General features: G+C 41.6%; 1 protein-coding gene across 3 annotated transcripts in view; it reads right to left on the bottom strand.

Moving 5' to 3' along the window:
- Positions 1–13,704, bottom strand: part of filip1l (filamin A interacting protein 1-like) — a 39,257-nt gene that overhangs the window by 3,059 nt on the left and 22,494 nt on the right. For 2 of the 3 annotated variants that reach the window (XM_067260377.1, XM_067260379.1), the window contains one exon: positions 521–3,326. In XM_067260377.1, coding sequence (XP_067116478.1) covers positions 521–3,326 — 2,806 coding nt within the window. Of the gene's footprint in view, positions 1–520; positions 3,327–6,969; positions 7,077–13,704 lie in introns of those variants that run through there. The other variant, XM_067260378.1, reaches the window with a different exon arrangement.

Below are 13,704 nucleotides of genomic sequence, written 5' to 3'. Positions count from 1 at the left end.
CATCATGCGTTGTTTTGCACAATTTTGAGTGAGTAAATAAGATATGCAGGCATGGATGACAAACTAAAACATATGACAATTTTTGGCACACTTTAATTTTAGAAAAGAAATAAACTTTAACAATGCAAGTTGTGTAATATGAAGTATAAACAGAATTAAAAGGGTACATCCGTGAATAGTCTTGTTACATGGCAATTCACCATTGAGCGAATACAGTAAGTGCACACAAGAGTTAAACTAAAGTTTCTAGTGCTTTCAAAGTGTTAATTTTTATGGGATGAAATAAGACTTCATGCATGCAAACATCTTTCCAAACAGAATCCAACAAACTAACAAACCAAATAGAACCAAACACATTTACAACTACGACTGATAGAATGGAGAAATTAAATATGGATCAGGTTCTAAACAACATCAAACGAAAAAGGTGGATGGGTCGATGAGTGTTGGTGGTGGGTATGATGGGATTTTTTTTAGGGGGGGTGGGGGCGGTAAGGTGTCAGTTATAGGCATTACTTACTGTAATATGTGAAGGTCTTTGGATTGGGTTGGAGGTGGGTTTTATAGTGATACTACTTGTGATTTTGCTGTTGCTTTTTGTAGGTGTACCATTGGACAGTGGAGTTCTTGGCTCCTGCCCAGGTGTATAGCAAGGACTGACAGGCTGGGATGGACTGTTAATACTCTGAATGAAGGGGCTTCCTAAATGTATGTGAATTTTGTTGTCTTCTGTTGTGATGACCTTTGGGCCCGTGCTGTTTGACCTCTGAACCTGCCAGCTGCTCTGCCTCTCAGGTGTCACCCGAAACACGGCATGACCCCCAACGACCTCTACCGGCTCAGTTGACAAGGATCGGTCAGGGGTGCCGGTTGTGACGGACACGATCTGGATGGGTGACATCGCTCGGTCCGGAGTCACAGAACCAGAAGAGTCTGGGGTCATGGCCCTCGAATAGGTAGCCATAGTGAAAGGTGACACAGCCCTGTCCGGAGTGCAGATGCCCTCAGATGATGACGACGAACCTTTAGATTTTGCTGTTGGAGAAATGGCTGCATTCTGTATGATGGTGATTCTCGGTTTAGGCGGACCTCCACTTGTGGGTATGACTGCAGTGCTGGTGAATGATTGGGTGTTTTCTGTAGTGGGACTGGTTATCTCAAGCATGGCTGTGTTGTGGCCATGATCTGGAGTCACCTTGATGTGCAATGGCTGCCCAGGACTGTGTGTCAAAACCAAATCTTGCTGAACATGGTTTCCATTCAGTCTGGGTTGCACTTTGCCATTGACCAGCTGGGGGCTCTCTTTGCTCTTAAGTAAAGGGACTCTGGCTCTTCTCATGTTGTTGTTCAGGTTATTGACATTGTTGATGAGGGACGGGTTACACTTTGTGAGGGGAAGTTCGTGATTGTAATTCGGATCTTCCTCTGGATCACTCTCCTCGTACAGTTTTCCATTCACCACAGCACGTTCCAGTGGCGCAACGCTCTTGGAGTTGGCTGGCAGATGGTCAGCTGGGTCAGTCTGGACTTCCTTCGTAGACATATGCAGGTCAGAGAAGCGCCGCCCATTCATGCCAGGACGAAGACTCTTGCTGAAACGTCTGTATCTCTCCAGCTCTCTAGTGAGGGTCTCCATCTCTCGAGCTAGTTCCTTGTTCCGAACCTCTTGCTGGGTGAGTTTCCTCTGCAAGGTCGAGTGATCATTCTTCATGTGACAGATGGATTCCTCTGTTCCCATGTATTCATGGATCTTCTCTTTTAGGGCTGCCACTTCTCTGGTAAGATGACCAGATTTCGCTTCCTCTTCTTTCAAACGCTTGTATAGAACATGCTCTTGGTTAGATTCTTTCTTTTCTGCCAGTTGGTACTTTGAGAGTTCATTCCTGGATATTTCCAACTCCTCCAACAAGGACTTGGCCCTCTCGTGTTCATTAGAGTATCTCTTTTCCAGGGACTCAAACTCGTCCTCTGTCTTCAACAGGTCATCCTCCACCACCTTCATGTCTTTTAATTTGCGTCTCAGTCGTTCAACTTCCTGTGTTAAGTCCTTGACTTTGTTGTCCTCTTGTTGAAAACGATTGGCAGTTGGTGCCTTGATTTGTTCCTCTTTAGCTTTACTCCTTAAGAATTCCCTTTCCACTGCCTCCAGTGATTGCAGCCTCTTTTTCATCATGCTGACTTTGGACTGCAGATCATTGCTCTTTTCCTCCTCGGCTTTGAGTTGAGCCTGGAGTTCATCTCTGTCCTTGGTGGCACTGCACATTCTCTCCTCCAGATCAGCCTTTGACCTCAGTGCTTTCTTGCTCTCTTCAATGAGTTTTTCTGTGACGGTGGTAACTTTGTCCTGCTCGGCTTGCAGTTTGCCTGTGCTGTTGTGGACCTTATCCTCCATCTGTTTGAGCTTCTCAGTCATGGTCTTTCTCTCATCCACAAGCATAACAGTCAGTGTCTTCAGCTTGGTGAGATCTTCCTTCAGGGTAAGTTCTGTCTTCTCCAGCTGACTCTCAACAGACTCCAGTTCTTTGACTTTCACTTTCAGGGCGTCAAGCTCACTGGACAGAAGCTTGGACACGGTCTTCTCCTTATCCAGATTACACTTCAGCGAACAGCACTCTTGTTTGCTTTTGCCAAATGCGTCCTCTAGTTTTTCCAGATCCATAATCCTCTGGTTGAGCTTGTCCACCTCTGCTTTTAGGCTTCTACTCTGACTGCTTTCCTTCTCCAGTTTCTTGTTGAGGTCTCTGCACTGATCCTCCATCCTGATCAACTCCTCATCCTTCCCCTCCATCTCCAGGACCCTTTTCTGTAACTCCTCCACTTCTGACATGAGGCTGGAGTTGCCGCACTCCCCACGACTGATTTTGTCCCTTAGCTCCTGGAGCTCATCCTCAGACCTTCGCAGAGTCTTGTTGGTCTCCTCTAACTCGTCCAGCTGCCTGCTGAGTGTGGACAGCTTCTGTCGGAGCTGCCGGCTCTGAGCATCCTCATTGGTCAGTTTGGCAGTCATGGCTTCCTGTTCCTGGTGGTGGCGACTGGCTTGGTCGCGTAGCTCTGACTCTAAGCGAAATACTTTGTTCTCCTCCTCCTGCAGTCTGACATTAGCAGAGCTCACCTCTTCCTGAGCTTGGGAAGTTGTGGTGGTTAGCTCCTGGACCTTAGTTGTCTGCTGAGTCAGTTGTTCTGTAAGACGCTGCTGCTCATCCACAACCATCAACGCAAATGACTTCAGTTTGGTCAACTCTTCTTTGAGGCTGCTGACCTTCTTGTTGCTCTCTTCCTCCTTTCTTATCTGATAAGCCTTCTCTTGGTCAATTAGTAGCTTCAGTCTGGAAAAACAAAACAAAAGAGGAACTTAAGATAAAGAATGAACTTCTCTATAACAGTATTAAGTCAGATATAAATGCAAAAAATGTGTTAACATATTTATTGACAGAAGAGAATTTGGATACAGTGTGATAAATACAAATCCACAAAAAAGTAAACAATGGACAGAAGAGTTATAGCTGAATGGTAATAATGAGTCGATAATTTGAAAACCATATAGACTTAATATATTGTAAACCTTCAGTTGCATTTTGGACCCATACACCTGTCTTAGTCCCAATAAAGGCACACAATAAACACTCAAACACTCATGAGAGCCATTTTATTCAACCATTGAAAATATCGTAAGGGTGTAAGAGTTTGAAACTTAATGTCATGGAAACTTTCACAGATCATAAATTCCCCTGTGTTTAACTATCCCAGGCCCATTGCCGAAAATACTTTCAGGGCAAGTTTTTATTTCCCCTGATGCCAATTCCTTCACAAATGGTTTATTAAACTCCTAAATAGATCTATGTAATCATAACCAATAACCAAGACACACCAAAGAATACCAAAACACTTACGGATTTACTGTACAGGTGTCTTTCCAAACATGTATGATAAAGTAAATGAAGAGCTTTGCAAATCACTCAGGAAGAGCACCCTCTACATAATGTTTGAACTGTCTGTTCTGATCTCTGTTTCCAACTAGACAGATCTGGAGTGCTGATAGTTTGCACTGACCCAAATTTGAAAATGTTGTTCCTAGTCGAGTTAAAGCTTTAGACTTGCCTCAAGAGACTACTTCTCTGTGCTCAAAACATTAGTTTAACAACCAATTTGGTGGGTAGTGGTAAAATGTATTGTGTTGTGGGCCTGTAGTTGTGTTTCTGTCTTTTTTTTACCCAGTTTATCTGCGTCAAAGGCATACATTGTATGGTACATTGCTGGGAGTATATGGGGGAAGTCATGGTCATGGTGGCTGGCATGCAGTACAACACCAGGCCAAGTGCCAGCAGTGTTGGAGGGGATGTTATGACTTGTGTGTGCGCAGCTGCCAGCGTGCTCCACAGATGTCGTACTGGCATGGAACAATCCCTTAATTAAGGAGTTCCTCTACCCCTCCCACCTCGAACTCCCTCACCACCAGTACCACTACTTTTTATACAAAGAGGAATCGCCGCCCCCCCCCTCTTCCAGAGTCAATTGCAGCGTAGCTGGGCAGAGCCCCCTCTCTGAGGGATCAGTGACTCCACGAAGCCTCCAGTGTAGAATCATGATGTCATCAAGGCAGGGCGGGTCCCTCTCTCACCCAACCCCACTATGTGTCACCCCCGTGTGTTCGGCTGCCGGGGATGGAAGGAGCAGGGGGGAAGGCAAAAGTAAATGATTGAATGTATTCCACATGTTCCAGTGTGGCAGGGAAAGATCTGATCAAAGCTGATTTTAGGTAAATCATCTGTAATTTCACTGTTTTTTGTGGCTGTTAATAACGGGCTCAAGTGATTTAAAACCTATGTAACATCTGGTCCTATTTAATTAATATACCTAAAACAGAAAGATTTAATAGTTTACTTATTTTTCAATAGGAAGACTTTCTTCTGAAGTCAGGTTAGTTGAGCATACAACCCTTGGCAAAGAGAAACCATGAGTAAAGCTCTCTCTAATGCCTTCTTGTAATCTAAATTGACCCTTATCACTTTACTCTCACCACTGTTTATTCAGTGATGTAATGAGTCCCTGGATTGGACTTCAGACTGGCCAGCCAGTCAACGTATTTCCTCCAGTCGGAAACATTCAAGCTTAACATAACTTGTTGACATATAGGCTATCCAAGACTGGGAAATGCACTGTGTATTGTCTGTCATGTGTTACATGAAATTGATCAAGGTAGGAAGTGTATATTACACTAAATTAATCACTTGACCCAAGAACGGGTTTCCTTCTATAGGAATGTAATTTGACTATGTCCCATGTTGTTAGTAATCCTCTTTAAAAAATGTATTAATTAAATACAATTTTATAAAACCACTAGTAAATACACTACCCCGAGAAATTAAGATGAGATAAGAATGGTTCAGAAATCCTAAAGCATGTCATCTTTTGTAGTTTATAACTTATAATTTAGTTAAAATCTTTCAGTATACCAAAATATCTGTATAACTCATGTCACTCATATTATTACTCAAATTTAACTCATATTTTACTTGACTGTTAATTGCATGATACTTTACATCTAAATCTTAACTATATTACTTACATCGTCACAGTTTATTTTCACAAGCACATTTTAGTTGCTCAAAAATGGTGCACTCCCAAAAGTAGTTAATATGTCATGGAAAGTTGTACAGACTGCACAGTAAGCAGTAATAATGTCGTGGGGTGTGGGTAGGGCACAGATGGTGATTCAACCCATGCATAACCTTTTGATATGATCCCTAAGCTCACCAACACACAGGATGTCAGCAGCCTGAATGTTAAATAACTGAATAAATTACTGAAATAATTCACAAGAAAAGAGTCAAAGGACGTCCGAAAGCAGTGTAAAAATATGTATTAAAATATGCATATGGTAAAAATTAAATGCAGGAATTAGTGCATCATCACTGACTAACAGAGGATATTCCCTCATATATACATGAGAAACAACGATCTAAGAAACTCTGGCTCCAATTTTCTGCCGATTTAATGTTGGCAGTAGACTTAAGTTTGGGCATGTGTATTGAGTACTTTGGCCATGTCTGTGTCTAATGTAATTTCCTATAACTGATTAAATCGGGCTATGTAGAGGTTTTCATGTAAATGCCATGTATTCATGTCAAGATAGATTTGTTAGTGAATTGGGGGGTGTCCTTTAGTTTAAAGCACATTGAATGAGTTTGCGTTGGGCCAGTAGATGGCAATCTGTCAGCAGCCCTGACAGTTCTGTACGGTAAACTAAAGTCAAGATTAAAACATGAGAAACAAACCCGACTAATCTGACTCTAGTTAAGACATAAATCTACTGCAGACAAATTAAAGATTGTATAATTGGTAAATTGAAGTAAAGCCTTATGTACTGTATCCTTCAAATCTGATCAGATCTCCCGAAAAATCATCCTTTTTCATTATTTCAGTCATCTAGCTTTCTCTTGACATTGATATATTTGAAAAAGTAAAAAATATATTAAAAATAAATAAATAAAAAATGGTTCAAAGGATCTTGCCAGAGAAACATGCTTTAACTTACATAGACAGTATCTTGGGACACTTATTAAGAGGGACTTCATAGTATAGTAATTGCTTAACAAGTGTTTAAGAACAAGTAAGGTACAGGTGTCTCAACAGCAATGTTGTATCAATAAGATAAATAGCATAAGCAAAATAATATATACCAAAGTACAATTTGTGAATTACATAGAAAATATATATTTTAATCATAATGCTATTAAAGTGGTACATTAGGAGTAATATCTGCTTGCTAAATATTTTTTTAATGTTTTTTTTACATACTTTTGGACAAAGCTACTTCTAAATGGATCTAGAAACCCCACAATCTTTCAATCTTGAAACTTATCACAGCACTCACTCACAGTTCGAGATTTACATGTAAAGAATGACCACAGTTTTGAAAGTTTCAAAACCTGTACAGAGAACCCAAACTTTCAATGCTTTGCCTCTTACCTGTGCCATACGTCTATCCAACTCTCACTGATTGAAGCTCTATCCTTGGCCGTACTCTCAACTCTCTCATCGACTGTGGTGTGGACATTCCAGCAAGGAAACCAAACAATAAGAGATGTGCTCACTGCATGCTCCCTGCCCATAAGCATTACATCATCACCATGTCCTTATATGGAGCTTTATGCTCTACTGGCTCTCAATGGGGGTGTGCTCGTCGGTGTGTGTGTGTGTGTGTGTGTGCATGTGTGTGTGAGAGAGACATGGAGAGAGAGAGTGTCAACCAACGTGTGTGTGTCTTAAAAACCAGGAAAGAAAAGTGTGATGTGTGTAACATCTGCAATATCTGTTCTCTCTGTCAGTACTTAAGAGAAGAAGAAACCAGAGAGCGAGGAGAGACAAGTGGTTTAGGCTACAGCATTTCCTTCTGGCTTTCCTCAGGAAAGGTCATTCATTCTGTCAAGAAATGTGTCCGTAAAAGACCACTTAGTAAGACAATCTGTGGGTGGATTATATATATATGTATTTTGATAAATAAATGTAAGTTGTCTTGGACACCATAGTACAGAATAATAAACAACTGTACGTTCCATACTGTGCCTTGCTAATTAGTCTTAGTATCCAAATCAATACATCCACACTTATTACATATTAACTTATTTATACTCAATATATGTCCACATTGTGGTTTCGAATAATTCCAATTTGAAACAATAGGTTCAGTTGATTTTATGTAACAGTGATAGTGATAAACATGATCACATTCCTTCTTCCATCTTCCTGTTGAAAAGCTCCTATTGTTCATTGGAAGAAAATCTACTGTTTGCTTGAACAGCAGAGAGAACTCAGCATCCGAACGGATTTACTGGGGCATCAGTCATGTTCATTAGGGTGAACCAAGGAAACATAGAGACATGTTCTGTCTGGAAAGTTCTAAATCACTTGATATGTCACAGTTTGTACAATGGCCTGGAGTCTGCTGCCAAACCAATGTAGGGAGAGTTGCCAAAAAGAAGGAAATAGAGATGTCTCTGAGAACATCCAACATCATTTTGTTCTGTTGTCCAGAACAAATAGATGTCAGTCACCACACTAAAATAAAAAAGCCTTATGGAAAGTAAGGCTATTTATCCTATAGTATGTAATGCTGCTGTCTTTTGAGAGACTTTCAAAAGACTTGATTGTCACATACTACTTTGTAATAGATTGCCGAACGGATGTCTCAGCTTCTTACTTGTTTACCCCAAAATAAATAGTTTGTTGGAACAAACACACACCTCTAAATAGAGACCCAAAATAGATCTGCCTAGTTACCGAATTTGGACATTTCCAAAGGCTTTAGGGCTCAAACAAGCCAGATGTTCAGATTTATCTGTAACAGTTGGCCACACAAACAAGTTAGCTTTGTGAACATCTTCCAAATGGCAAATAATGGCAAAATGAAGCTGTATTATGCAACGTTCTGGTGCAAGCTCTTCCTCTGACACAGTGACGAGAAATGTTAAGTGCGAGGATTGGGCCTGTTTCAATAACTTGTGTGTTTTCCCCAGAACAGTTTTTGGCCACCTCATGCTGGAGCATGGGCTCCTAAACCTCATGATCCAGTGTCATATATGCGTCAGTACAAAATGTGAAGTCTTTTGTAGACACAACTAGTCACAAGTTCGGAACCGTGCATTGCTAAGTGTTGTGGAGAGGAAAAACTAAGCATATCCTTTCTGTTTCCCTCCAAAACCTTAATGAGCTATTGTAACAGACGTGGCCTTGCTCCATCAGAGGTACACTCGGCCGATGTTCGCCCCTCACAGGGATGGAACCCGCCACCTCTGACATCCCATGCGCGACCACTACCAGCTACGCCAACGAAAAGCTAGCTATTCGCTGGCGCGGGTGGCCAGCTACATACCTGAGGAGTGAGTTTAACCGATCAACACCGGCTACACTATTGTATCGGTCGAACCAAATAATCAGGCCTGGCGAAGCCCAGTCAGCTGGTCTTACCTGAGTGACTATAGTCTTCTAGAGCAGTGGTTCTCAAACCTGTCCTCAAGTACCACCTGTCCTGCATGTTTTAGATGTTTCCCTGCTCCAACACACCTGATTCAAATGCATGTTCGTTACCAGGCTTCTACAGAGCTAGATAACGCCCCATTTATTTGAATCAGGTGTGTTGGAGCAGGGAAACATCTAAAACATGGTGGTACTTGAGGACAGGTTTGAGAACCACTGTTCTAGAGGAAGAAGATTCATCTTTTTATGTATTATGTGGTACACACACAACCATATAGGGTGTGCCCCATGCAGTAATTGAACCCCGGAAGGTCTTGCCGTGAGGCGGCAGAGCACGGCTCTATCGATGTCTCGGACGCACTCTCCTTCATGACTGCAGCGAGTGTTCAGACTGCAGGCTGAGACACCCGTTTGTGAAGAGACTAGTGCTACAACATAGCTGCCTGCGGCCTGATCACCTGACACATGACATCACTGGCTCATAATCAACTCCACATGTTTCGCTCGCTCCCCCTTCCTCCCTCTCTCTCTCTTTCTCAAACCTCTGCATGATTTACATAGTTCAACCGCTGAGTGAGTTTTATGAGATTCATGTACACACGCGTTTGAAGTTAATGTTTATGTCATACACCAGGGGCCTCTGTGTTTAAACGGGGACATCCTGATTGGCTCATATCCTGTGTGTTTACCAAGTACCAAGTACCAATCACTAATTGTGTTTACAGCTGTTGACTTTCTATTTCTCCCTTTCTCTCTCTCTCTCTCTATACACATATTTGTATAGTGTATATATCTATATTGATATTTTAGCTGTCATTATGCAACATTGATAAGGTTCAGGTTTACTATTTCCTACACACACACACATATATACATAGAGTATTTGTCTCTTTCAAACAGAATGTGAACCTGAATCTTATCTATGTTGCATAATGAACAGCTACAGTCAGTGAGCTGTGACCTGACAAACTATAATTCAGAGCCATATAACTGTTATTGACACTGTGTGTGTGTGTGTGTGTGTGTGTGTGTGTGTGTGTGTGTGTGTGTGTGTGTGTGTGTGTGTGTGTGTGTGTGTGTGTGTGTGTGTGTGTGTCCATAATGTGTGTAGACATCAGGATATATGTCTGATGCTGGGCACAGCTGATAATGATTACTGCTGGGAGTGTTTGGACTTTGATGCCCCCCGGGGTACAACAGAGGATGCTCCAATAACTGTTTTCACAACCACTTGCTTGAGCTCAGCTAGACATCAGACAGTGTGGGATTGTGCCTCTCGCCCCCCTCTTCAAACGACTTGTTAGCTCCCCATGCAGAGAAGCCAGAGGCTGGCTCCAGCTAACCTCCATAAATAGCCACTTGCTACAAATAGCCCAAGTCCCAAACTGTCAAGGTGTTTTTTTTGAGTTTTTGAATTTGGTTAAGACCCCTGAAGAGTGAGCCAATTGTTCTCCAGGTCAGTAAAAGATGTCCTATAAAAACACTGATGAATGGATGATACTATTAGCCTTAAGTCTCCTTGTCCCAGCACTGGCCATACAACCCAATCAAGCCCATTCCCTGTAGCATCAATGCTTAGTTTACAGTTAGTGTCTGTGGACAGGAAACAGAGAGTGTGTAAACACCTATTATAAAAGGAACCAACACTCCCTGCTTTATCCTTAGATACACTCAGCTGTTGCCATGCTTAACATCACAGGCTACATCATCGCCTGAAAGATGAGAAAAAGATGCCAAGAATATGAAGCTGCCATTTAAAATGTCTGGCCACTCCCTTTTCTACCCCTACTGTGTGTCTAAGTAGCAGTACAAACGTCTGGTGTTCCCTCCAGTCTCAGCTTGAAACAATACTGAGGTAAAATTTGTGCAATTAGCATACCTGTATACTTCAAAGTCTTCACGGCTCGCGCCCCCCTCAATTACCCAACAAACCTACAGTAAGCAACACTTGTTAATGCAAGCAAAATGGAGGCTGCTGTGAGTGATTTATTCCCCTCGATGAGAGAGAGAGAGAGAGAGAGAGAGAGAGAGAGAGAGAGAGAGAGAGAGAGAGAGAGAGAGAGAGAGAGAGAGAGAGAGAGAGAGAGGATGGAGACGGGAAGAGAGAGATGCTGATAGAAGGCTATTATCTTATATGTCTAAACACTGCTGGGTTATTATATACAGAGGAAATGATTTCCCAATCTATTCATTCTTTTGCAATTGCACTGGGGGAAAAACTCACAAGCAGGAGGTTCTCTGTTAGTAAATAAGCCCTCTGTCATCCAACATCACCACATAGCTATGTCAAAACAGAGGCAGTCAAGTGGACATTTTTGTCTCTTCCTTGTAAACAGTTCTAATTATAGATGGCAATGACGGTTTTGCTGAATGTTTCAATCGTTAGTTACCTACTGAACACATCAGCCTGTTTTCAATTAGGAGAAGGAACAGACACACAGTAAACTAATTGTGGTTAGCCAGTCTCTCTCTCTCTCTCTCTCTCTCTCTCTCTCTCTCTCTCTCTCTCTCTCTCTCTCTCTCTCTCTCTCTCTCTCTCTCTCATGTCAATGAAGATTCACCCATGCCAACATTTGATCTTTAATCAAAGTGTGGCAAGATTTTGGACAGCTTAACAGAACAGTCCACCCAATGACACAGGGATTGTTCAGCTTTGCTTCCATCACACACACACACCGCACACACATACATTTCCCCTGTCCACTCAGCATTTCCACTAAAGCTAGCCAACAGATTGCTCCAGACCCTCCCTTCCACACCACAGATAAACATGTAAGCATTTGTATTCAACTAAGAATGTAAATGATAGTGATTTGATAACCAGGCTTGACACTCACTGGTGTTCAGTAAAAAGCGACAAGTCTGTCGGACTGTGATAAATGTTTTAGTTGTTTGTAGGGGGGTGAGATTACAGCTTTGTCTAGGCAATTACATCATTTCCTTCTGATTCTTTCCCTATTTGGCCAGCAGCTTTTCTAAACAAGTGAGTTATAAGGAGAGACATACTGTATACTCAGAGTTACAGAGACTGAGACATAGTTAGTGAACAGTACAGTTCACGTACTGTGTATAATCTTGATCAAGTACTTTAGTAGGAGATCATTGACCGTGTCAAGGGCCTGTCTGACATGAGGGGATCAACTCTGAGATATTAATGAGAGCTCCCTTGACTCTTGCAGGTCTGTTCTGTGGCTGATGTCATAGTCTGGGACATAGCTGTTCTCACCTCAGTGACAAGACACAACAGATGGTTTGGATTTGTTCTGGCCCTTTGGTAGAGCACAGGAGGGTGCTCTCTCTATCCTGCCAGTGGGAAACCTCTGAGAGATCTGAGAATGGTCTGGAAAGCAACCTTGTTATCATTCCGATGCATTTATATTGCATTCTTTGACAACTTGAAATATGCTCCCTGACATAAAACACATCTCTATTGCTTTTTTCCTTTTCCATTTCAAAGTGTTGTGTTGCCTTTGGGGCACGTAAATACTGTGAAGATTTCTAAATTTCACGATTTGATTGGGGTTGGAGATTTATGTTTTTAACTATTTACTGTGAGTAAGCATCTTAGTCAAGATTGATAGAACCCTAAAAGTATATCAGATTTTTCATGTTATTTTGGGGCAATCAACTGCCAGTAATATATGGGTACATGAAACATGAGATCATAATGTTCTTTGTAAAAAAAAAGTGTACTTTAGACATGAAGTCATGGTATAATTAAATCAAATTAGAGATCCAGCCATAGTGTTTAAGCACTATTTAATTCTCATGTGCTTGCTTGTCTATGTCACTACCTTCCATGCAGACTCAAACTTTATGGCTATTGGCTAAACTCATTGCATGATGTCATTTGAAGGATGAGTAGAACGAGGGAGAAAAAAGGGAGAAAGATGGAGGAAAGGAGGCTGGAGGAATGTCTTCTAATTTGGCATCACAACTCCAGAATGGAATAATTACAATACTGTAAACAAACATATTTACATAATGCAAAGAATGAAAGAAAATGTTGGTCGTTTTTGTCTATGTTTAGGGTTTGTCTCAAACTCTCTAGATGTTCACCAGGCTCTGTGATAAAAAGGTGAAAACCTGACTTATCCTCTTGACATTGAAACTTCCCAGTTGCCCTTTTAACTTAAGCCAACTGTTTGGCATGGCTCCCGAAATGCTATAGCCAGCTTTAAAATGTCTTTGAACCCGTCCTCTCTCCAGCCCCCACTCATAAATGTAAGGCACTTTTTTCACAGCCAGGGTATTACCTTATTTGTGACCCCTCTGAGTTTACCTCAGATATCAGCTTCTGGAGTCAGACCCAGTAAGACCATGTGTTCATTGTGTGAGAAGAGAAGAGCAAAACTTTAAAAAAAATATATATATACAGGGGGTTATGATGGTGGTGGGTTCAGTTTCATCATTCTAATCTTAAAGTGAAGTCAGAGTATGATACCTAATCCCTAGTGATCCCCTGGCCCCAATGTTCTGTTCCTTTATCCTTTAATGTTCCAAGTAGTGTCACACAAATTGGCCCTTACTTATGTTACCCTTGGGGAGTATATTTAGTACACTGTGTTTTTGGGTCCTGTGCGGTGAAACCACTGAAAACAACAAGAGATTAGCATTACAAAGAAAGTTTGCAGATTACTTTATAATTATGTTTTTGAGAAGAACAAAACATGTTTGGATTAAATCAAATCCACTCTGCATTTGGATTATAGTTACAGCCATGTATTA

The sequence above is a fragment of the Osmerus mordax genome, chromosome 22 (assembly GCF_038355195.1).
Source record: "Osmerus mordax isolate fOsmMor3 chromosome 22, fOsmMor3.pri, whole genome shotgun sequence".
Classification (NCBI taxonomy): Eukaryota; Metazoa; Chordata; class Actinopteri; order Osmeriformes; family Osmeridae; genus Osmerus; species Osmerus mordax.
The sequence above is the reverse complement of the archived record's forward strand: the minus strand, read 5'-3'. Positions and strand labels throughout refer to the sequence as shown.